Source organism: Hemicordylus capensis, chromosome 3 (genome assembly GCF_027244095.1).
Source record: "Hemicordylus capensis ecotype Gifberg chromosome 3, rHemCap1.1.pri, whole genome shotgun sequence".
Classification (NCBI taxonomy): domain Eukaryota; kingdom Metazoa; phylum Chordata; class Lepidosauria; order Squamata; family Cordylidae; genus Hemicordylus; species Hemicordylus capensis.
Window position 1 is genome coordinate 121,470,455 of NC_069659.1, and position 26,464 is coordinate 121,496,918.

The following is a 26,464-nucleotide window of genomic DNA, read 5'->3' on the forward strand; positions in this document are numbered from 1 at the left end:
CAATCCTGTTTGGGTGCCTTTCAAAACCAATCAGGGTGCCTTAATGGTTTAAAAAAGGCACCAAAACGATTGTTGAATTGATTCAAATTTGAATCAGGTTGATTCAATTTCAATTCACTTTGAATTACTCTTTTAAAGGGTGATTTGATTCAAATTGCTTGGTTCGCCTAGATTCAATTTGAATTTGAATTGATTTGCACATCTTTAGCTCAGGAAGCTCCTAAAGCATATTCGCCATGTCATAGCACCGGGGTGGATAAAAATCAATGATTTTTTTTTTAAAAAAATAAAAAAATCAGGTTTTGATTTAAATCAGATTTTTTTTATTTAAATAGGACTTTTTTATTTAAATAGGATTTTTTATTTAAAATGCTTTTTGAGGGGAAAAAATCTATCTAAAGATAGTTTTCTATTTAAGATACATTATAGACCAAAAGGTATTCATCATGAAATAAGGATTAGTTTTTAATTATGTAGCATGAGGTTGTATATATGCAGTGTTTAAATTTTTTGGTAAATGAATTCAGATAATCCATTCACAATGTCATGCTCTTCAAGAGGTTTCTGTAAGATTATTTTGGGCAATTTTTTAATCTAGAAGAGCACCAAAAATGAAACCTTCATCTGGTTGCAAATATTAATTAAGATTATACCAGCAAGAATGAGTCTTTATGTACAAAACCATGAATTTAAATCTAGTATTACTGACTAGTGATTTAAATCAATTTGATTTAAATCACATCTACCCTGCCTAGCACTATGAAGGGGGACAGAGGTTTGAGAGTGAGAGAAACAGAAAGAGTAAAGCCGTTTTTCATAGCTTCCTGCTCTAGCTGGGCTCCTTCTCTCCAGTTGGCTCAAGTACGAGCTATGGGGTACTGACACAGCATATGCTTGTGCAGCATGAGGTGCAGAGTTCAGTGGTAGGGTGCAAATGCAAAGATACAAGAGTTCAAGCTTGTAAGAGATCAGTGCCTTCTTTTGAGAAGGCTTTTATAAGCAAAAATATATCCGGAGACATGATCCTCTGTTGTGAGCCGCCCAGAGAACAATTTGATATGGGGCGGCTAGCAAATTTATTTATTTATTTATTTATTTATTTATTTATTTATTTATTTAACATAAGTATGGAAAGGTAGTAGATGTCAGGAGTGCTTGCTCCATGTAAGGCATGAATATCGAATCTTAATTAGATTATGTTTGGAGTGTTTTCCTCTATTTGCTCCTTAAGCAAATGAAATGTGTTACAAAGGATCGCTGAAAGCAATCACTCGAATAGAGATAGAAGGGAGCCACATCACACTTTCTGGCATTACTCACCTGATCTCGTTAAAAGCAGGGAGGAAACTAGGTGAAAGGTGCAACTTAGCCTTGGGACTTCTTATCAACATATATGAGAAGAAAGCTTGCTTTCCTTTTGCTTTGTCTCTTTTATTCCTCTGATTTCGTCTGCCACATATCTTTCTGTATATGCTCAGAGGCAATCAGAGCGAGCCAGCGTGGTGTAGTGGTTAGAGCACTGGACTAGGACTGGGGAGACCCAAGTTCAAATCCCCATTCAGCCATGAAACTAGCTGGGTGACTCTGGGCCAGTCACTTCTCTCTCAGCCTAACCTACTTCACAGGGTTGTTGTGAAAGAGAAACTCACGTATGTAGTACACCACTCTGGGCTTCTTGGAGGAAGAGCAGAATATAAATGTAATAAATAATAATAATAATAATTAATAATTTTCTTTAGTCCATTACGGTAAAACTGTGAAATGGCCTGAAACTACCATGGGGCTAAGTTTCTCTGGTTTGAGGAATGCATTGAAGGACCCCAAAATGGTGTAAAAAGCTAGTAATAGTTCTGTGTGTGTGTGTGTGTGTGTGTGTGTGTGTGTGTGAATGTGTGAGAGAAACAGAAATAAATTTATTCTATTCAATTATAGTCCCAGAATTATATAGTCCTTGAAAGCCTCCAGCCCAACAGTAACTACATGGTGGAACTGCAAGCAGTTACATACTGGGGTCAAGTACGTCTGAAAAGTGCCAAGGTATCTCTTCACTTCAGTTCTACTCAGACAGCTGTTAACAACAGTAAGTGATGTTTCCACAAATGTCACGACATTTGTTCAAGAAAAGATATTTGTATATGAATGCAATACATGACAGCGTTGCTATGTGCCTATATAGTATTTGTTTTAGCAATAGCAATAGCACTCACATTTATATACCGCTTTATAGCCAGAGCTCTCTAAGCGGTTTACAATGATTTAGCATATTGCCCCCAACATTCTGGGTACTCATTTTACCGACCTCGGAAGGATGGAAGGCTGAGTCAACCTTGAGCCCCTGGTCAGGATCAAACTTGTAACCTTTTGGTTACAGGGCAGCATTTTTACCACTGCGCCACCAGGGGCTCTTCTTGTGTCTTTGTATTATTTCTTGTTTAGCAATATTCTGTATCAGAGCATTCTTATTCTTTAACAGTAGTCTGATGAATATAGTTTAAGATTTGTTTGTTCAGGGATGTGTGCATTTCTAGTCTGGCATGAAAAATGAAGTTACTGCTGCCTATGGGAGAATCTACTTGGTTTTCTCCCTGCTTTCTGACAGACCTTCCAACAGTACTTCTGAGTAACAAAAGTTGTTTTCATTTCCACCGCATCCTGTATAGTTGAATTCTTCACACCTTTTTGTCTTTATATTGTAAAAGAAGCGTGGTGTAAAAGACCACGGTGGTGGTCGCAGACTCTAGCGAGCGAGAGAGGCAGGTGGGGGGGGGAGACAGAGTGAGCGAGAGAGGCGTGCGGGGGGGAGAGACAGAGCAAGTGAGAGAGGCGCGGGGGGAGAGAGAGCGAGCGAGAGAGGTGCGCAGGGGGGGCAGAGAGCGAGCGAGAGAGGCGCGGGGAGGAGACAGCGCGAGCGAGAGAGGCGCGCGGGGGGTGAGACAGCGCGAGCAAGAGAGGTGCAAGGGGGTGAGACAGTGTGAGTGAGAGAGGCGCGCGGGGGAGAGACAGCGCGAGCGAAAGAGGCACGGGGGAGAGACAGCACGAGCGAGAGAGGTGCGAGTGGAGAGACAGGGCGAGCGAGAGAGGCGCGGGGGAGAGACAGGGCAAACGAGAGAGGCGGTGTGGGGGGAGATTTAGAGAGGCGCGGGGGAGAGACAGCGCGAGCGAGAGAGGCACGGGGGGAGAGACAGCGCGAGCGAGAGAGGCACGGGGGGAGAGACAGCGCGAGCGAGAGAGGCACGGGGGGAGAGACAGCACGAGCGAGAGAGGCACGGGGGGAGAGACAGGGCGAGCGAGAGAGGCACGGGGGAGATACAGGGCGAGCAAGAGAGGCACAGAGGGGAGAGAAAGAGCGAGCGAGAGAGGCGGTGGGGGGGGGCAGAGCGAGCAAGAGAGCTGTTGTGGGGGGGACAGAGCAAGTGAGAGAGCTGTGGGAGTACCAGCCAAACAAATTCTCCCAACTAACCCCAAAAAGGAAGTGAACTACCGCACAGATGCTCTGTGCGGGTTCAGCTAGTTAAACATGTAAACATTGGAAAAATATTAAGACAGGTATCAGCTGCTGCCCATTTATTTATTTATTTATTTGATTTATATACCGCCCTTCCAAAAATGGCTCAGGGCGGTTTACAATTAAAACAAACTTGTAAAACAATGAAAAGCTAAAACAAATTAAAAACAATAATACAACAATTAACAATTTAAAAACATTTTAAAACAAGAATTAAACATTTAGGTGCCTTTTCATGTTCTTATAGCAATTTAGTAACAGCCATGTACTTTTGTATGAGCAACTGCTATGTGGCTGTGACAGTGTTTAAATGACCGAACCACATAGTCGGAGTACCATTATGTGGCAAAGTTAGAAGCCCTTCAGAGCATGGAACTGATTCCTTGGAAAGGACTAATGCAATATGATTCATTCATATTGGTTGGGTCATTTTCAACTGTGTTTCAAGCGCTCTTGTGATGATCAAGCTCTTTTGTGATGAGCTTTTCATGCTTATACTGAGTGGAGTTCGAATGCACCAGTTGGTACTAAGTCCTGATGTTCAGCTGAAGGTATGAAAGGGTTTCCACACTTTTAGGAACACTGCATGATCATGGATCCCATTGGAAGCTGCCTTATACCAGGTCAAGACCATTGGTCCATCTAGCTCAGTATTGTCTACAGTGATTGGCAGTGGCTTCTACAAGGTTTCCTTACCTGGAGATGTCAGGGACTGAACCTGGGACCTTCTGCATGCAAAGCAGATGTTCTACCACTGAGCTATGGCCCCATCTCCAAAGGTGGTACACATGGATTTCCCATCCATGCACTGACCACACCAAGACTTACTTAGCTTCAGCAAGGTGGTTTCATCATGTGCCTTTAGGCCGTGCTCTGGGACCAGTTGCCCAATACCTGTACAGCTGCCTTTCACAGATTCTGCTAAATGTGCAGATGCCAAAGTCTGACTGTTAGGGCCACCAACATTAAGAGTGGAGCTAGCCAACATTACCCTATGCACTAAAGACTTCTGTGTGTGCCCATGGACAGATTAAAACTAACATGTTTTGTGTGAGGACTACAGGTGAAACTCAGAAAATTAGAATATCGTGCAAAAGTCCATTAATTTCAGTAATGCAAATTAACAGGTGAAACTGATATATGAGACAGACGCATTACATGCAAAGCGAGATAAGTCAAGCCTTAATTTGTTATAATTGTGATGATCATGGCGTACAGCTCATGAAAACCCCAAATCCACAATCCCAGAAAATTAGAATATTACATGGAACCAAGAAGACAAGGATTGAAGAATAGAACAATATCAGACCTCTGAAAAGTATACAGTGTACTGTGCTTGATTGGCCAGCAAACTCGCCTGACCTGACCCCATAGAGAATCTATGGGGCATTGCCAAGAGAAGGATGAGAGACATGAGACCAAACAATGCAGAAGAGCTGAAGGCCGCTAATGAAGCATCCTGGTCTTCCATAACACCTCATCAGTGCCACAGGCTGATAGCATCCATGCCACGCCGCACTGAGGCAGTAATTGCTGCAAAAGGGGCCCAAACCAAGTACTGAATACATATGCATGCTTATACTTTTCAGAGGTCCAATATTGTTCTATTCTACAATCCTTGTCTTCTTGGTTCCATGTAATATTCTAATTTTCTGGGATTGTGGATTTGGGGTTTTCATGAGCTGTACGCCATGATCATCACAATTATAACAAATTAAGGCTTGACTTATCTCGCTTTGCATGTAATGCGTCTGTCTCATATATCAGTTTCACCTGTTAATTTGCATTACTGAAATTAATGGACTTTTGCACGATATTCTAATTTTCCGAGTTTCACCTGTATATGGTATGTATGTTACCTCATGTTATTTTAACATACATACATACATACATACATAGGCACTAGTGAAGAACAGAATAGTTGTTACACGTTCACTTTTTGATACTTAGCCATCTCCCAACTCTACATCATATCCTATTCAATTTACACCATACACAAGCATTGCCAGTCTAGATTGTTACCCTTATCTCTTCATGTGAGTTTTGTGGTTTTATCAGTTTACATTCACTTCAAGGGCAACTCTTTTTTCCATTTGCCACAACTAGTTTTATATTCATTCCTACAGCTTTTTGACACACTCTAATCTTTTCTTAACTGTCTCTCCTCCTTTTCCCCCTTCAGAACAGCATGGATTATATTTCTGTGAAGTCTGCTAGCTGATTCATCTTTGATTGCTGTTTCCTTACCTTAATATGGATTTTTATATTTTGAGCTGGGAAGATCAGGGCCACGGCTTGCTAAGATTTTTTTTTTCCAGTTCTGGCACTTATATGGTGGATCCATCAATTCCTGGATGACAGTAGGCAGGTTGGAGAGAGGAATTTAAGGTGGCCATCCCTGTAATGCTTTGCTTTAATAATTCGCTCATGGGAGCAGGCATGTGCCCTCCTAAGTTAAACAGAAATTATTTGCTGTAGCTTCCTAAGAAGAATTTTTTTCCTTTAAGATGTACTAAATGTAGTGGCACTTTATGCCTTGCTTTTTGCCTTTCCTCTGTGATGTGCAGAACAAATAAATAATCACTGCTAGTTTTAAAAACACTGCTTTAGGGTTGTCTGATCTTACCTATATTTCTTCAAAAAATAGCATAGTGATAATTCTGTGAATTTTGCTATTCCTTTGATTTATGTTTTCATGTATCCTGCTCATTTTTAGTTAGTTTGTATTTGTAGTTGGCTGATGTAGATAAGACTTATTGAAGTCATTCACACGACCTTTGAGAGTGCAAGGGAGAGAAGCAGGGGGGAAGGTAGGATAGCACCCACCTTTCCCCCAGATGATCCGGTGAGGTCCTGGGCCACATGGCCTGTGCGCCCACATGACTGGTGCTTTTGTGAGCCACAAGGCATTCTGGAGGCTGGAAAAATGCTGCCCAGCCTCCAGAAATCCCACAATTCACTGTGCGATGAGCACGGTGCATTGGGGAATTTCCTCATGAGCCGGGCGCTCGGTCTGCCTGCAGCATACGTAGACACATGACGGGGGACTGGAGTAAGAGTGTGCATGCCCTTACCTCTGTATAAGCCTGGGGGGAAACCCTAGGCTACATGGCAAGGCAGCCCTGAGATCAGCCTTGATCCTGGCACTTCACATGAGCAGCCCTACCCAAGTAGGTTGTACAAGCCTTAGCAGGGCTGCTCGTGTGAACAACCTCAACATTTTTTTAAAACTACTGCTTTGTTTGGCTCTAAATTTATTGCCCTGAACCACCATTTGATTAAAATAATGCAAATATATTTATTTGACTGTTCAGTCGTTTGAAGCTCTGAATTCATTATGATTGCAATTCATTTTGATTCACTTTGGCTATAAACATATCATGATCTTTCATGAGGGGTTTTTTGGGACAATACATGTTTTTTCTTAAAAAGAAACGGAAGTAAAACACAATTTTGTTAACAAAAAGCTCTGGATTATTCTTTTTGGTTCATGATTTTTGTGATTCATGTTTTCCTTAAGGAATGTAAGCTTATGAGAGCACCCAGCATTCTGTGTGTGTGACATGTGTTCAAGTGTGTGTCTCCCACTATCAACTTCACAATGCCTGGATCAATATGAACCAAATTGGGCACAGTTATAAGAACATATAGGGACACCTCAACAGCATAGTTTGTGATGATGTCATCCACTCTGATTCAAAATGTCGGATGTGTAAACATTTGAAATGCAAGTGGACTAATTTGTGGACCAACTAAGCAATTTGAACCAAATTTGGTACAGTTGTAGTTTGTGATGATGTCATCCACCCCAATTCAAGATGGCAGACACATGAACGTTTGAGGCACAAGTGGGCTAACTTGTGAACTGCCTAACCTATTTGAACCAAATTTGCTACAGGTATAGGGACACTTAAGGATGTTGCAAAGGCATATTTAAAGATCTATCTAATTGCAAGGGCATATTTAAAGATCTATCTAACTATCTGATTTCTATACCACCCTTCCAAAAATGGCTCAGGGCAATTTACATTAAAAATACTGCAAATATTTTGCAATAATGTCATCCACCCTGATTCAAGATGGAGGATGTGTGAACGGTTGAGGTGCAAGTGGGCTAACTTGTGGACTGCCTAATTGATCTGAACCAAATTTGGTACAGTTGTAATGAGTTGCACATGATGACACATCAACAGCATAGTTTGTAATGATGTCATCCACCCCAATTCAAGATGGTGGATGTGTGAATGTTTAAGGCTGAAGTGGGCTACCTTGTGATGATGGTAATTATCAGTTAAGATTATTGTGAAAGGAAAGTAGGCAGATTAGTTCTTACCAGAACAACTTCTTGTATTTTGTATGTATGTTGTTTTGTGTGTGTATGTTTGTGTACGTGTGATATTAATAAAGAGGAGTGTAACAGAAATGGTTTTCCTTTCCTTTTTAAAGAAATTTGTTTCGTTATTGGTTAAAGCAACATTTTTTTCTGTAACAAATGGCAGCCATTTTCATCTTATTCATTTTAATACTGTAAAAACAATATTGTGGCATTGTTAAAAGTTGACACTTCTTAACACTTTTTCTCAGTGTTAGAAGTTGAAGAGGAATGGCAGAGCTCCTTTTGGCATCTTTTTCTGGTGCTGCCATCTACCCCACCCCCCAATCCTTTGGTGGGGGGACATTGCAGGACATTGGGGAAGAAACGTTTTTCATCAGTGGAGGCCAGTGTTTTTGTGACAGAGGCCATTCCTTACTGCTCCTTCTCTACAGTTTCTTGAAATGCTGCAACATACAGGACATTGGGGGGAAATGGCTCCCTTCAAAGGCAGCCACTTACAAAAGTTCTGCCAATTCTTTTCAGTGTTATCTTGGTAAAAATGTAAAATGAGCTCGGCACCCTACAAGGAAAGGCTTTCCTGTTACAAAATGAATTAATTTCCAAATGTCCCAAATGATATATAAGTTATTTCATTCATTTAGGGACTTTTTCCCATTTGCTTTGGAATGAATGAAAAAATATATTTAGGCCCAATTTGGACCCATTTTTTCAAGGGTCCATGTATGTGTATATAGATATAGGTAAGGTAAAGTGTGCCATTGAGTTGGTGTTGACTCCTGGCGACCACAGAGCCCTGTGGTTGTCTTTGATAGAATACAAGGGGTTTACAATTGGCTCCTTCTGCATAGTATGAGATGATGCCTTTCAGCATCTTCCTGTATCGCTGCTGCCCGATACAGGTGTTTCCCATAATCTGGGGAACATACCAATGGGGATTCGAACTGGCAACCTCATGCTTGCTAGTCAAATCATTTCCCGCTGTGCCATTAGGTGGCTCATATATAGATGTAGATATGAATAAATATTGAGTGAGTGCATGTGTGTCACAGGCATAGAACAGAAGCTTGGCGCTTTATTCAATGTAGAGTTCTCAGGTGCTGCTTATTTCTGATTCTGACCTAAACATTAACTGATGCTCTTCCATCCTTCAAAGGAAGAAGACCCACTCGTCTTCTTGAAATTGGAGTGCCTTTTTATCAGGATGATCAGCTTCAGGTGAAAGTCTACTGGAAGAAGACAGAAGGTTTGTGAGAAATTATTTTGACTGTCATATCAGCACATGTGAATATAGCAAGCTGCCTTGAACTAAGTCAGACATTTGTTCTGTCTTGCTCAGTTTTTTTTTTTTCCACTGACTGGCAGCAACTTTCCATGGCTTTAGACAAAAGTCTTTCCCAAACTTCTTAGCTGAGAATTATTTGCAGATGCCTGATAATTTGGCCTAAAAAGCAATGCTATATTCCTAAGCTATGGCCCCTAAGTTATGGACCTTTGCCTATAAGGTAAGAAGCTTTGAGCAGAACAGGTAGATTGCAATGCTGAATATTCAAATACAAATAATATATAAAGCATATCATCTTTTGTGTGTGAGAAAGAGATTGTGATGAGAGCATTTGAAGAATCAATGTTTTTGACCCTTCTGGGGAAACTGGAAAATAGATTACAAATGGCATTTAAATAAGCACACTATTGAATAAGATATTATGGGGCAATTCACATGACCTACTGGAAGCATTGGCAGGTGGGCGGAAGGCTTCCCAAACCTTGCTTTCCCCCCAGATGAACATTTGTTGCTCAGTGGGAGGACATTCCCACACTATCAGCTGTGCTCCGTGCAGTGCAGAGCAGGGTGGATCGATACATGCAATGCATTGGGTATTCCTCCAAGAGATGGGTGCTCCAGGAACCCTTTTTGTGAGTGGCCAGGCTGGAAGCAACCCAGCACACACATGAGCAAGTAGTCCAGGTTTAGGGAGTGCTTGCTCCATAAACCTCAGCCAGCAGCCAGGCTAAAAAGCTGGAATTGCAAAAACATGATTCATGCACAACTCTAGTAAATTATGGTATAGACGAAAAACTTACAAATGTATTACTTTTACTTTTGCTGTTTTTATTTGTGTGGGTTCTACTCGTGAACAGTCCTGTGATAGCCCCAGTGCTATCCAATTCAATATATTTGCAAGTGGCAAGTTTCCTAGAAATACATTATAGACTTAAATTTGAAAATCTTACAAAATTAAATTTGAAATTTTAATGCTCAAGAATGAGGAGGGTTGTTGAAAGGAAGTTGTACAAGTGAGTCAGGAATATGAAATATTTTTTAGAATGCTTGGAATTAGTTAAAACACAATGAGAGAGGCTTGGAGCAAATGTATGCCACAGGATCAGGAACGGTGCAAGTTACAGGGGATGCTAGCATGGTTACTATGCAGACTCAATCAAAGATGCTAAAAGAGGCTTTCTTTAAAGATGGAACTGTCACCCAAGTAGGAAAAATTAAAAGACACACAAACCAATGTTTTTGCCGAAGTTTGCCTTTATTTGGAATATGAACTTGTCATATTCATCTTCAGTATGAACTGAATGTTACAGCTCTAGTTCAGATCCCTGCTCTCACCACTCATTGACCTGGCTGTAACAGGGTAAGGGAGGTCACTCTCCCTTCACCCTTGGCAACAGTGGTTCCCCCCCGCCCTCCGCCTTCTTCCATGGAATTGTGTGTGAGAATGAAAGAGAGACAAGATCTTTGTTTTGCCCCTTCCAGGTTCATGATATTTGTTGTGGGGGAAAGGGTTGTGGATTTGGGCAGGCAATTACAAATGAATTTAGAACTTGCATGTAATGATTATCCTAGCATTCTCTGTTTTTACTTGTAACTGCTAGTTCCAATTCACATTGAGCCTGGAGGAGTTTGTGCATCCCTAACACAAATCCTGGCAAAACAAAGCTGACAAAAAACAAAGCAAATTTTTTAAAGTGAGAATAAGATTACTAAAAGAAAATAACATTTGTTTAAATATGTCAGAAGCTGGAAACTACTGAAGGATAGAATTGTAGAATTATATTACAAGGTGTAAACAGATTACTGCTAGTTGGTAGAAAAATTGCAGAAAAGCTGGCTGAGTTATTTGCATCATTCTTCACTATGAAAGACAGACATATACTGACTCCTGAACTACTTGTTTTTCAAGGAGGGCATGTGAATAACTAAGTCAAATAGAGGTGAGAAGAGATGGCTCTAATTGACAAATTAAAAATTAAATACTCACTAGGACTAGGTGGCTAAGAGCTGAGATGTCTTGAGAAGAGCTCAAATGTGAGTTTATTGATCTTCTAACCTATCACTAAAATCGACCTCCTTACTAGAAGATTGGAAAGTAGTCAAAGAAGAATTTAACACCAGTTAAATATTCCATATTTAGAATGCTTCCAAAGTAACACCAGGTGATTAATATCATCTGGTGAAGACTATAGTAGTATCTTTCGCCTCCCTTATGAGCTATATGGACCAATGGTCTGAGACAGTATAATGCAGTTCCATATGTTCAGGATACTTTCTGTTAGCTGTAGACGGTTTGAGTAGGCCAGTTCCCTGCTCTGTTCCCCAGTCTCCATTTTCCTGTCTTGTTTTCAATCAAAATCATAACATGCAGTGTCTCAGAGTCTCTATATGTAACCCAAAATTATGTAAGGTCCTGGAATTGCAGGTCTTGGAAGCTCACAGGACTTCTTTAGGGTTTAATAATTTTTATTTTCTTAATTTTAAATGATATACATTTTTGGGAGTTTCTTGAGAATGTAGAAACTAATAACTTACTTTGGGGAGATCTCATTTTGCTTCCAAACAGATAGGTTCAAACCTAAGTTTGCTGTTGGTATACATGAGTATGATGATGTTGTTTGCATGTAGAGTACCAAGAATATGCACCCAAGGCCACCCAATGAGTTAATTAACAATCTGAGATTTGAACTCATGTCCAGCAGGTCAAAGCCTAGCATTGATCCAGCTTCTATACTGGCTCAAAAAGACTGGTGAAAGTAAGAACTGGAACATTGTTGAAAAACTCAAATAATATTCTGAATTGATATTCAGACTTAAATTCTGTTTTTATGATAGCATTTAATACTTGCATTCAGATGAGTATTAACTTGACTAACCACATGCATCAGGTAATATAAAACACTTATAGAAATACTCTTAATTTTCCAGAGCATAATTATCATTGGAGTATATATAGCAATTAGATGAGGACAATGGAGTCTTGTTTTGGGAAAGGAAAATATGTCTTTCGTTTCTTCCTTTTGACATAGAGCTGGGATTAGAGAAATGCTGTAGATCCCACAAGCATTATGAATTGAACTTTTGTAAATGAAAAAGACGAAGTTGCTGGTGCTGGATTTTCAGGCTGTTTTAGCTGTGTGAAATTAGAAATTATGTGCTATTTATGTAACACAGTGGAACCTACTCAAACAAATCACTTTTAACTCCTTGGCGCTGGGAGCTGACAACTCTGAGAGGGGAATTCTGCTGCCAGGAATTGATGCACACACACACAGTTCTCAGCCTGAGAAGATTAACTGCTAATGACAATGAGGGTCATGCTCAGTAATGACACTGTTAAAATAATGGATTTTCATGCCACCCTCCTTTCCCCACATTTGATTAATAGAGAACTGGGTTTTTCCATTTGGTTTTCAAACCTTCATTGCCAATATTCTCAGTCTTTTAAAATGAAACATTCCTCCCCTTGCTTTTTACAGTCTTTTATCTAAGTATAGCAGTTGTGATCCTTTTGCCAATCATGTAAAAAATAAATTAAAAATCCAAACAGGATTTCTCCTAGTGGGTTACCTTGATCCTACAGGATACGGATAGGTTGCGGAAGTGGCCTGAGAAGTCTGGTGCATATGAAAGCCACAAGATATTGGAAGAAGTCCAAAGAGTGTGTAACTAGTTAACTTTTTGTCAGCAGTCATAAGCCTGGGTGGAAGTATATGACTTTGTTGGGCAGTGGTAATGAAAAGACTCTTCAAAGGTAGTGATTCTCCATGGGAGTTCATATTGAGTTATTTCTATAGAGGAATGCATGGATAAAATTTTATTTCAGAATTCAAAGTACTAGTGCCATTATGAAAAAAGTTAATGGAGGCTGCCAGAAATATGTTCAACCCACATTTCCTTCCTGAAAAATCTATGCAGTTTTCAATTTTAATAAATAACTTTTTCTATTTAAAACATTAGAATCATTCTGTTGTTAAAAAATTAATATTGGAAATAGCCCACAGCAATGAACTGCAGGAGGCCTGAGATCATCTTGTCTGTGTAGGCAAAAGTAGTGGTCGGCTTCTGTTTTCTTCAATTTTGATAGGAGGCAGAGATACAGTGGGGTCTGTATCTGTGTAAGAAAGAACTGGTTAAAACAGATATAGGACACTCTTAAGGTCCTAAAGTTACACTTTAATTCAGAGTGGCTTTAATTTTGTGAATTAAATTTTCAGGAATAATGGCAGTCTGTGTTTCAGTTCAGCTAGGATATTGTCTGGAAAAGGACTACTGTGTTAGGGTTCTGTTATGTTAAGGGAGGGGGCGGCTGTTCCCATTTCCCCTTACTCAGATTGTTCTTTCCTTTGCTACTCTTTAAAGACAAATTATCACAAGTCAGAGAAACTTGGCAATCAGGTTTCCTTGTCTATTTTAGTATTAAACTAGTTTTTATGCAAGTTAAAAGAATGAATCCTAAACTGTGGGGTAAATTACCAAAGTGGAGTGCTTGTTTAAAGTAGAAAGAATAAAGTAAAGACCACGAGAAAGCAAATAAGTGTGCTACAAATAACTGGTACAGAAATATGAGTTAAGGTAACTTTTTTTTTTTACTAAAAACATTTGCCTGCTGCAGTTGATTATATTTCATACATTGTTAAATACATTGGCTGACATTCAGACTAAGAAAGTGTGTGTGTAGCTACACTGTGCATGAGGTCTTCCCCTGAAGCAGACTGTGACTCCTGAAAATATGTTCTTAAGGTTTGCGCAACCCTCAGGAACATATTTTCAGGAGTCACAGTTGGCTTCAGAGGGACGTGGAGATTGAGGAAAATCACCCTTATGGTGTGTACTTTACATTCACTGGACCAGCACATACATCTATCTATCTATCTATCTATCTATCTATCTATCTATCTATCTATCTATCTATCTGTCAAGCTTCTATACCAGCCAGACCTTTGTCTCTGGGCAGTTAACATAAAACAATTAAAACACATATAAAAAGTTAAAACAATTCAACAATTTAAAATCAACCATAAAATTAAAACAGACAGTTTTAAAAAGCTGGGAGAGCTTGGGTGAAAAGATGGGTTTTCAGATTTTTTTAAAAAATTGCCTGAGATGCAGAGGATTGTATCTCAACAGGGAGTTCATTCCACAATTTTAGGGCAGTAACCGAGAAGGCCCGTCTCTGTGTAGCCACCAGACGAGTTGGCGGTAACTGGAGACGGACCTCCTCAGATGACCTCAATGGGCGGTGTGGCTTATAGTGAAGAGGACGCTCTCTTAAATACCCAGGACCTAAGCCATTTAGGGCTTTATAAGTTATAACTAGCACTTTGTATTTTGCCCAGAAACCAATTGGCAGCCAGTGAAGCTACCATCAGCAAAGGAGTAATGTGGTCTCTCAGAGATGACCCAGAGACCAACCTGGCTGCCGCATTCGGAACCAACTTAAGTTTCCGGACTACATACAAAGGCAGCCCCATGTAGAGCACATTACAAAAGTCAAGTCTGGATGTTACCAGCAAATGTACCACTGTTTTGAGGTCATTGATCTTGAGAAACGGACGCAGCTGGCGTATCAGCCGAAGCTGGTAAAAAGTACCCCTGGCCACCGCCTCAACCTGAGAAACCAAGGAGAGATGTGGATCCAGAAGTACTCCCAGACAGTGGACCCTTTCCTTTTGGGGATGTATGACCCCATCTAGAACAGGTAGATCAAGATCGTCTCTGGAGTTCTGACCACGCACGATAAGTACTTTCGTCTTATCTGGACTCAGCTTCAGTTTATTCTCCCTCATCCAGCCCATTCAAGGCAGGAATTAAGGGAGGATATGCTAGCTCCTGAAGAAGTTGACATGGAGAAGTAGATCTGGGTGTCATCAGCATACTGGTAATACCGAGCTCCAAATCTCCTGATGATCACTGCCAACGGTTTCATGTGGATGTTAAAAAGCATTGGAGAAAGTATGGAGCCTTGAGGGACACCATACTCAAGCTCAGATTTTGAAGAGCAACAGTCTCCGATCGACACCATCTGGAATCTGTCCGAGAGCTAGGAGTGGAACCACTGTAAAACAGTGCCCCCCACCCCCAACATTCTCAGATGTTCCAGGATACTATGGTTGATAGTATCGAAAGCCGCTTAGAGATCCAAAAAGACCAACAGAGTCACACTGCTTCTGTCAATTCCCAATTGGAGATCATCCATCAGGCCAACCAAGGCAGTTTCCACCCCATAGCCTGCCCCAAAACCAGTTTGAAATGGGTATAGACAATCAGTTTTCTCCAAGACCACCTAGAGCTGAGAGGCCACCACCTCTTAATTACCTTGGCCAGCCATTGGAGGTTGGAAACAGGCCTATCATTGCTCAACTCTGAGGGATCGAATGCAGGCTTCTTTAGAAGAGGTCTAATGATTGCCTCCTTAAGACAAGGAGGCATCCTGCCCTCCCTCAGAGAAGCATTTATGATTTCTACCAAGCTGTCTACAACAGCCTCCCTGCTAGAAAGAACAAGCCATGTTGGACAAGAGTCAAGAGAACAAGTGGTAGGCCTCACCGCTCCAAGCAGCTTGTCCACATCCTCCAGGAGTCACAAACTGAAATCGATCCAGTTGAATTGAATAAGAGGAGTTGTTGGACACCTCCAGTTCAGACATCAAATTAATTGTGGAGTTTCCATCTAGGTTGGCCCAAATCCCAGAGATTTTATCTGTGAAAAACCTGTCTGGATGTTGGTCATTGTAGTTCAGGGAGCGAAGGCGTTCCTCCATGGCCCTGGAGGCCCACAAATCCTCTTTAGTCTGTCCCAGGTGGTGTGGTAACCTGGACAAGCAGGATGATGCTTAATTTTCAGGGGAGGGGTACCTCCAAAGGCCTTTAGGTCCAACGCTGCATCAAGAGCTACTTTGGTCCTGCACTCAATAGCACGCTAAACGTCCGTAAGGTGGAAGGCAATTGCTTAGTTGATTGTTTATCTGCATAATTTTACATCATTTTTATTAACACAGTGGATGCCAATCCACAGGTGAACAAACAGTACAGTTCATGCACTGCAGCTGTAGGGAAAGCCTGCTTGTGTTATAAGGACTCACTCAGATCAAGTGTTATGATGGTAGCACTTCAAGGTTTCAGACAGAGGCTTTTACTAGGATTGCTGCCTGAGATCCTGGAATTGCAGATGTTAAGGACTTAATCTGATAATTTTAAAGCAGGAACCCTTTCCACTGAGCTATGTTCCTTCACGTATTCATCATGCTACTGCAAATCACTGTAAATGTACGTTAATGCCAGAGTGTACAAAACCTGAATTTATCACTCCTGGCAATACTGTACCTGATACATGACTTTATCTCCCTCCACATGCTTGGGAACACAGTGCAGTCAACATGGGTAGACATTTTCATTGCCACTGCTTAGTGAATAATCAGGATAGTAGTATCAAATACTGAAATAGTTTTGATGTCAGCTGTGAAAACCTCAAGTGAACTGTTGAAATAAATGTATGGCCTTGCACGTCATGAGCACTGAAAAATATTGAGTACAGTTGGGAGGTTTTTTTGTGGGTGTGTTTTTGTTTGTTTTGCTATGAGCATTGTTGTGATCAACCTTATTTTCCTAAAAAAGAAGAAGACATACAACTGGGATCTACAAAACCTGTACAGACCATGCAAAAGTGCTGGGAAATATCTATCTATACAGTATCTATGTAAGTAGACTATTCCCTTGAGTAAGGATTGCTGTCTCAGGCCTTTTCAACAAGCATTTTTAATGCTGTAGAATCAATAGGATTGCTTATTCATTCATTTTGTTCTCTCCTAATGAGATCAAAAGTCATATTCATTTCTGAGCAGAGACATTTTTGCTGACAAATCATTTTTAAAGAATACCTACATTTCTTAGATATCACACACATGCAGATATGCATCTACATGTAACCTTTCAGTCAGGGTATGTGTAGATACTACAAAGTACAAGCAGTTCCTTCCCATTGATTCAGTGAAAGTAGAGGAGTGTTTCTGTAGGACATATGGCCACTGATGCAACAATGTAAACATAAGCCAGAGTTCTGACTCAATACAATTCCAGTTGCAAGAAAACAAAAGTCTGCTTGCTCCCTTTGATCTTCTGTATAGTAAAACAGCAGTTGATATATTTTTGTGATACCAAAATCGCGTTAAGTGTGTTAGTTCAGTTACCATAGCTAGCACTCATTTTTGTTTTGGTCGGCTGGCCAAATCGTTTCACAAAGTTGAAAAGAAGAATTGTATGACATAGGCCAGCTATGTCATGCAATACTGCTATTAAATTAGTTATCAATGGTATGCAATTCTAGTCAGTCCTCTGGGAAACTAATGCCTTCTTAGCAGCCTTCAGAATAAGTAACCCTGGTGCTATTAAACTTAGTCATGGACCCATTGAAGCCAGTGAGAAAGTGATTTTTTAAAAAAGTATCACAACTTCCCATGAAAACATTTATTTTGTGTTTACAATAATTTTCCTAATCCAGAGAGTAGACCTTGTTCACAGCCACAACTCAAGTAATGTCCAGTGTTACTCATGGGAAGCAACCAGATATGTTTAGGACTTTCACTTACTATATAAGCATTATTTACTTTAAATACAAGCTTGAGAAGCATGAGAGCTTTTAAAGTTTACATTAAAGATCAACTTGAATACTGTGTGCAAATGAAAAACCCATGCTCTGAATATATTCAATTATAACAGAGAATCGTACAAATCAGTTTAATGCCACGAGTGACAACAGATGTAGACTGTCAGATTAATATGAAAATTGCTTCCAGACAATAGACACTTATGTAAGAAATTAAAATTGTCCTTGCCAGCTATTAAGCAAACTGTTTGTTAAAGCAAAGCACCATACTTCCAGACCACACAGACTGCTCCCCCCAGCAAAACATTAAAAATTAAAGGAATGTCAAAAATGAGATTATTTTTATCATTACTGCTGCCATCTGAAAGGAAAAAAAAGGAACTATCAGCAGCCAAAACTGGCTTCATCAAAAATCATTTACCATATGATGATTCCTATGTTTGCTGTAATTTTATATGGACTTGTTCATTGTCCCCACACCCCAGTCTCAAGGAAGGTACAGACACAATCGGTTTGGATAAAAAGGTCCACAACTTCATTAATGTGGTACAATGAACCGTGCAAAACAGACTCAGCAAAACAGGCTGGGTGAGAACATTACTGTCCTTGCCTGTGCCTAAAATGGGCAACACACCCTGACTCAGGATAGAAGTGGGATAAACCCATTTCGTCCCCCTCACTGTCAACCCCAAAGGGTCAGGCTCAGGGCAACTTCTAGGGCTTCATCCCACCCGCCAGCCACTTAGCCTTGAAGGTTTATGAAGCCCTGAAGCAGAATTTTTGGCTAATCAAAATCCCTGAGCTGCAAAACCTGTAAGGACCGATTGACCAATCCACCCTTTTTAACTGTCCAAGGGTGTTCACCAATCCCAAACCCTTATACATCTCCATCCATCTCACACTGTACCTGCCACAAAGGGAGGTCAGCCTAGCTTGGCCTTCCTACCTCACAGCCCTCCAAGACTGCAACAAGCCCTCTCCAAAGGTTAGCCAGATACAAATTGCACCCTGCCGTGGACAAATGCACCCCATCCAGATGAAAAAGGTGAGGCAACAAATATGTGATACCCGACTGCAGGAAAAACGCCCCCTCCCCTGCTTTTCCATGGTAGCGTTAACTTTCTTCCTGGCCCTTTCATCTCCTGGCAAACTCTGAACCCCCCCCCCAAACTCTACATTGAAGTGAGTTGGCCCATACAGTGATCACCCCAGGAACCCACTCATGAATGGTGGTGATGTTAGAGGTAGCTTGCGGAACCAGGGAGAGCCCTGTTCGCTTCCACAGATAGTTTTTGCCCAAATGCACAAGCAGGACCGCCGGTGGGGGGGGGGGGCCCAACAGCCAAATATTCCCACAGTGCCAGAAGCAACTGGCTCTACAGCATACCCCATGCCCCAAGCCAGCGGACGCTTGCACGCTTCTCCAAACCAAGTTGGGTGCCGATCAGCGAGGTGCTGGCTTGCTTATAGGCCCAGAAGAGCAGGGAGTAGCTGCAGATTAACACACACACTGGATCCACTGTTCTTCTAGCACCTGCCAATAAACCACAGTACAACAGTGATTAATGAACATAATGCATTAAAACCTTGGACTTCCAATGCCCAATATGCTTAAACATTCTTAAAGCCCAGCTGATGGGTGGTAGTAGCAGCACCAATCCAGAAGGAGTGTAAACTAAAAAGGTGAGCTGGTTCACGCAATCCAAGGAGTGCTTTCCATAAAACAGCCCAGAATTGGTATTGTGTCAGGGGCAGGCCATCTGAGTGCACGAAAATGCATCCCACCGTCCTACGCTGAAGTGCAACGTACCGTCGCAAAACCTGAACCAGGCATAGCATGTCACTCCCTGCTGGAGCCAGCTTAATCTGCTGACCCTTGCCCTTCTGGTCGGTCTTAGAGCAGTGTAGGTGCAACTGCATGCCAGGTCCCCCAAAGGAAAAATCTGCAAATTGCAGGCACTGATCATTTGGGGCAGGGCTGCTACAGGGAAGGACCTCACTCAGCCGGAAAGCACCAAAGAAGGCTGTTGTGAGTGACTGCTTCCTGGAAAAGCACTGCCTCCCAAGGGGAGCTACAAAGGGGTTGCCTGAGAAGGGCCATGACTAGCTCAATAGTCATAGGCCACCTCTGGTCTTGGACCCATGGATGCTCCCTAGTCCAGCCCTCAAGCATGTGTCTCACCCTAACATCACACATGGTATCCTGCACTCCCCAGGCCTGCGCCTCAAATGACAGAGCAACCAAATAACCTGCCAAGGTGGAAACCGCCCGCCCAGAGACGTGCAGGTGCACCAGGTATTGCATGAGGTGATCAGGTAGAATCAGCAAGCCAGCCTTCATGATGCCTGAATGCATGAAAGGAGTCTACTTTACAGGAGTAGCTAACCCCCATACTGGAGGCCAGAGACACATGATTGGCCCACTAGGCTTCTATCTGACAAGCCTCCACAGAGCCTCTGATATCACTTCTGGGTCCAAATTGGCTTCTGGGGCTAACTCTCTGGACCTGGCTCTCTGGAAACAAGATAGGGCATCAGCAATGTCATTCTTAAGCTCTGCTCCGTGCCTTGCCAGAAAGAGAAATTTATTTATTTATTTATCATTACATTTATATACCGCCTTTCATTAAAACAATCCTAAGGCAGTTTACACAGAATTAAAAAGAAAATTTTAAAATGACACAATTAAAATATTAAGCTAAAAATATAAACAAATCTGATTAAAAATTTAAAACACAAGCATAAAAACAGTACAAAATACACAGAAGCAGCAGCAGCAGAGACAATCATATAAAAGCCTGGGTAAAAAAGCCAAGATTTAAAGATTGGCTTTACATTTCCAGATTTCAGGCACCATTAAGGGGGGGTACGCAGGAGCCCCATAACCCTGGGTGAACGGCAGGTCTGAGAGTTCACTACTTGAACCACTGCCTGATTGTCACATGAGAAACAGGCAGAGTCATGAAATTTCTCCACCAATAGGTGCACAGCTACAACAATAAGAAAAAATGCCCCCAAAGTGACATCCCTCATGTAAAGGCCACCAGGCAGAACACCACTTATCCATGAAATAAATCCCAAATCTGAGACTCCAGCAGCATCAGAGTGCACCTAAGGTTTGGTACCCAGGGGAAGCTCATTCTGCCAGAATGACATCCCATTGAAATTCCTAAAAAATGTAGTCCATATAGCCAGGTTGTCACGCATGCCTTCCGTTATGCGCATCCCTATGATGCGGCAGCCTAGCTCCATCAATGGCATCACACAGGCATCTCAAAAAGACCCGCCTGGGAGCAACCACCCTACAAGCGAAGTTAAGATGGCCGATTGCCACCTACAGTTCTCTAAGGGTGTTTTTTTCTTACAGACTCCAATGACCTAATTAGTTTCCTCAACACTTCCAACTTATGCCCAGGGAGGTGACTAAATAGTGTCAGCTCAATGCTCAGAAAGGACAATTGCGTAAAGGACCCCTCGGTCTTACTTTCAGCCAGGGGCACGCCCAACTCCCTACTCAGCTAAACGAAGCTCTCAAGCAGGTGGTGATAGACATTAGAAGACCCCAGCCCAGAAAAAAGAAAATCATCTAACTCTTGTGCCATGGACATGCAGTCTTCTTTCCTCCTCGATGTCCATTTGAGAAAGGTGCTAAATGCCTGAAAAGCAGCTCAGGAGAAAGAGCAGCCCATAGGGAGTGGCCTGTCGAAGCAAAATTTACCTGCAAAGATGAAGCCTAGCAGGTCAAAGTCTAAAGGGTATACAGGCAGGAGGTGAAAGGCCGACTCAATGTCACACTTCATTAACAGGGCCCCCTGGCCACAGCTCCTCATCATCTTAAGCACTTTGTCGAAGGAGTTTTATCACACCGAACATAGGTGCTTAGGGATCCCATTGTTAACAGATTACCCCTTAGGATAAGACAGGTGGTGGATCAGATGAAATTCGATTGGAGTCTTTTTGGGGAGCCACCCCCAAAGAAGAGACCCACAGATTAAGAAAAGGTGGTATGTCAAAAGTGTCCAACATTCTACCCCCTGCTACCTTCTTTCCAATCTTACGTAGCACTACCTCCTTCATGCCACCCACTGAGCGTAGATGGCATGCTACAAATGCCTCCTGCCACGAGGACAAAGGGATTCTAAAACCATTGTGAAAGCCTTCCCACAAATAAACAGCAGCTTGGAGATCTGGGTAATCACCAAAAGCTTGAGACAAGACTTCTAATCTAATTGGGCTGTGTCCCTTTTCCAGTAGATGGGGAAAGGAGATTGCCTTTCTTTTGGTTGACTGGGCAGTTCCTGAATCCTGAGTTCCAGCCATTCGCCCTGACATAGGTGGAGCTGAAATGTTTGGCACCACAAGCCACACCCCTGGCAGAAACTACATGGGGACCTGGTGCAGCATCCCCCACTGTTGAACTTCCAACATACCAGGTGGGGTTGAATCCACTGCTGGCTGGCACCTGGAGTGCGTGAAGAGGCAGACATTTTGGCCAGCAGGTGACCACTATCTGCTCTGTCACCATCAACAGGGCGCTAAGGTGACAAGATGAGGAGCCACAATTCATTGAGTGGGGTGTCCCACGGGCCCTCATCCAAAAAATTTTCAGCTCTAACCAGTGCACTTGTGCAACGACACTTAGTGATAGTGATATGCCAGGATGATTACCTTCCTTGGGCAATATATCTTTGCCATAGAAGAGGTGGTTCAGGCTGGCATGGTACAGAAAAGCTGGCATTACTAAACCCAATGTTTGGCCTAAAAGTAGGCAATATGAGCTAGGGATGTGCACAGAACCAGTTCTGAGGCCCTTAATGGGCCTTCGAACTGGTTCGACAGCAGGGGGGTGTCTAGCTTTAAGAGTGAGAGAGGGTGCACTTTCCCCTCCCGCCACTTTCCCCCTACCAGCATCCATTTACTTAAGTGGGCACGTCGGAGACTTCCGGTCCTATCCAGACAATGGGGGCAATGGGGTGGCAAGGAGGTACGCTGCTGCCCTGATGGGCTTGCAAGTAAATGGATGCCGGTGGGAGGAAAGCGGCAGGAGGGTAAGTGCACCCTCCCCCGCTCTTAAAGCAGCACCCCAGCTGCCTTTAAGCCTCCCCACCGCGGTTCCATGCACATCCCTAATATGGGATGGCTTTGTGATATGTTAAGTGAACTTTGGTTATAAAGGCCCTATGAGTAGCCAGAAATGGATTTTTGCACTGAAAATGTTGCATGTCTTTAAATCTGATGTGAAATCAAAATAATCACCTTATCAGAATCCTCTGAGTTCCACTGGCTTCTAAAACACTGAAGGCTAGAGACCTTTAAACTGCTTTTTTGGCAGCACTCCCATAAATCCCAGTGAGACTTTATAGAGAAGACCCTAAGATTCCGCCTATTTGAGATATAAAAGAGGAATCTTTAGTTGGAAATGTTGGCCAGAATATTGCTTTTCTTTGGAAACATGAAATAAGAAAACAAGGCATGAAATAAGGAAAATATCTGCAAAAATATGATAGGACTAATAAACCATGTTAAATCAAATTATTTACCTGGCTTACAAAATGTAAACGATGTATAGAAGATAAAAGCAGAGTGATTTGGAAATGAAACAAAAGGTCTGTTATGCTATTTTATTGTAGCTTTGCATTTTTATTATTATGTAGTTAGATTGTAGCAGGCTTTCATGTTAAGGAGAAGTTACAGTATTTTAAAAGATGTTATTGGAAAAATTTCTAATCAAGTTAAATGTCAAACATTAACCTTATATAAACACATTCTCTTTTTTAGTTTTAAGTGGTTGCTCCTCTATTTCACTCTTGATCATTTCCTTGTTTTGCAATTTTGTTAAGCAAACTCATTAGTGCTGATTCAGATTTCTGTAAATTGGTCCATAACTGGGCAAGGGATGAAGCCATCTGGAGGAAATAACATTTGATCCATAACACTCACATTGAGCAAGTTAGACCTGCTACTTTCTGGCAGCTAGTTACTTAATTAGTTTTACCTGGTGATTAAATATTCAGTTGTTATAGAATGCTAGAATTTAGTTTGGTTATTATTGTTACAATTAATATGGAGAATATTTTAATATTATATACCAAAAATGAAGTCATGGTTTGTAAGACTATTGTAAGGCAGATTCATAGGTTGTAAGAGACTATTTTCAGTACTAAGTTTAACTATGTATTAATTCTTTAAAACCTGAAAAACAATCACAAGAGAATATTAAGAGGAATGTCCTTGTGATACATATCAGAAATATCTTATAAAATACATAAAGAGCCGGGTCTCACGATCAGTGAGACCCGGTTTGGCAAGGAGAGTGGGCTAAGCCCGCTCTCTAATGCACACAAGCAGAGCGGGAGGCCTGGGTGGCCGGATCGGCTGCCCACACGATTGTTGGCTTCATGACGGAGCCGGTGGGGGCTGGGGAGCTCGTGGGCCGCGCGGCCCCTGGAAGCTCCAGTATGCCCCACGTGAGCTTTTCGCCTCCCCTCCGGGGGTCAACTCGTGAGTAACCATGGCACGGGCCACGCTGTGGCTACTCACGATCTTTAAAACCAGGTTTGTGGAGCGATCGCTCTGCAAACCTGGTTTTAGGGCAGGGGTAGTTAGGCGGGTTACCTGCTTAGCAACCACCGGGCTCGCAGCCGAGCCCAGTGGCTCGCACAATGGGGGCGAAATCAGGCTGACCTCCGCTAGCCCGATTTTGCCCCATCGTGCGAATAGCCTCAAATTGTCAGTGGAACCAAAATTGTATTTTAAGTGGCTTAAGATAAGCTAGATCTAGGCTGTTTATGGTCAGTGTATAAATGGATGACTTGTAAAACTTTTCAGGGTACAAGTTAAGGGAAATTGCGTACTGTTCCAAATGCTGACAATCTTTATAGTATTGTGCAACTGATTGCAATTCTCTGAATGAAGAGTCCATTGGCATGGACTCTTATCACTCCCAAAAGGCTGGCAGCAAAACCTCTGGCCTTTTTCCCCCCTGGGAACAACAGCTGATGTTTACAATTAATTTTATAGGCTTAGCTATGTAATTCTTACTTGGTCATGATATTAGACAATTACTTGCTACAAAATGTTTTCTCTTTTCTATTTGTGTGATTGCTAAATATTTATGAACAATGAGTATTTGATGCACATTATGTTTTCCTTTTTACAAATCGATGGGGCTCTTCACATGACCGTGCTCACAGGCAGGTGGGCAGGGAAGAAGGCAGGGTTCAACTTACCTTCCCCCAAACGGTGTGCAGCCCCTATGACACACAACTCACGTGCCCACAAAACCTGCACTTCCAGGAGCAGCGTGGGTAGACAGAGGCCTGGACTTGTAATGTCTGCATATCCCCCAAGGGATCCCCATATCCCCGAAGGAACCGCACAACGATTGTGGTGCCTTGGGAGATTCTCCATCAGACAGGCACTCTAGGTTTCCATCTGTGTCGCCTTGGCTGCATGGAGCCAAGCAGATATACAAGCCCGGCAGCCAGGTTAAGGGACCTCTTGCTCCCTTAAGCATCTAAGAGCAGGGCTCTGGAGTGAGGTTAGGCTTGGTGGAAGCTCCGGAATCTATATATATCCCATCACACCACACAAGGACCCAAGCCCGGGCTAGGCTACCCTAGCCTGGGCTAGCCTGACCACGAGAACAGCCTCTATATGTGCCAAAAGATCAGGGTGCTTTTGTTTTTGTTTAAAGAAAGCCCAAACAACATATGTATGTTTTTTAACAACACTTGCTTATTATTTTGTTTCCTTTAGATACTGGCAGCAGGAGCAGATACCATGTCCAATGGTTTCCAGAAACTTGTGCGCACAATGATACAAAAGGGCCTGAAAAATCCAATGGAATAACGTATGTAAGTGGCGCTTTAGTCATCTGGTTGAATTAAATTTGTGATGGAAACACTGACATGATTTTGAAATGCATATAGAGTGATGGAAGTTATTTTCATTAAGTCTTATTGCAAGGTCTCACTTGCTACTGTTCTTTTTCATGGATTTCAGTTGAACAGCAGCAGTGTAAGCTGCACATCTCCTCTTGCACCTTCCTCATATTCTTCATTCACTTCCCATCTCCTTCCAAATTTAGCATAAGCAACCTGCCACCACAGTGAGATGGCCAAATTTGCAGATGATACCAAACCCTTTAGGGTAGTGAAATCCAAAACAGATTGTGAGGAGCTCCAAAAGGATCTCTCCAAACTGGGGGAGTGGGTGACAAAATGGCAAATGCGGTTCAATGTTGGCAAGTGTAAAGTGAAGCACCTTGGGACGAAAAACCTAACTTCAAGTATATGCTGATGGGATCTGAGCTTTCAGTGACTGACAAGGAGAGGGATCTTGGGGCCATGGTGGACAGCCTGTTGAAAATGTCGAATCAATGTGCGGCAACTGTGAAAAAGGCCAATTCCATGCTAGGGATCATTAGGAAGGGGATTGAAAATAAAACTGCTAATATTATAATGATCGTATACAAAACTATGGTGCGGCCACACTTGGAATACTGCATACACTTCTGGTCCCCAGGTCTAAAGAAAGACATTGTAGAAGTGGAAATGGTGCACAAGAGGGCAGCCAAGATGATCAGAGGCCTAGAGCACCTTTCTTATGAGGCAAGGCTACAAAACCTGGGGCTTTTTAGTTTAGAAAAAAGACAACTGCGGGGAGACATCATAGAGGTCTATAAAATCATGCCATGGTGTGGAGAAAGTGGATAGAGAGAAATTTTTCTCCCTCT

At 42.1% G+C, this 26,464-nt stretch overlaps 1 protein-coding gene and 1 long non-coding RNA gene across 5 annotated transcripts in view; one reads left to right on the plus strand and one right to left on the minus strand.

Annotated features, from left to right (window-relative positions):
• The window catches only part of ANOS1 (anosmin 1), a 144,473-nt gene that overhangs the window by 107,027 nt on the left and 10,982 nt on the right, over window positions 1-26,464 (plus strand). The window contains exons 8-10 of the mRNA XM_053309850.1: window positions 1,933-2,080; window positions 8,995-9,084; window positions 25,486-25,583. Of these exons, the coding sequence (XP_053165825.1) occupies window positions 1,933-2,080; window positions 8,995-9,084; window positions 25,486-25,583 (336 nt within the window). The remainder of the gene's footprint in view (window positions 1-1,932; window positions 2,081-8,994; window positions 9,085-25,485; window positions 25,584-26,464) is intronic.
• The window catches only part of LOC128350935 (uncharacterized), a 42,117-nt gene continuing 33,226 nt past the window's right edge, over window positions 17,574-26,464 (minus strand). For 2 of the 4 annotated variants that reach the window (XR_008319517.1, XR_008319520.1), the window contains 2 exons: window positions 22,984-23,110; window positions 17,574-19,261 (listed from right to left, as the gene is read on the minus strand). This is a non-coding gene — a long non-coding RNA (uncharacterized LOC128350935). The remainder of the gene's footprint in view (window positions 19,262-22,983; window positions 23,111-26,464) is intronic. The other 2 variants (XR_008319518.1, XR_008319519.1) reach the window with 2 other exon arrangements.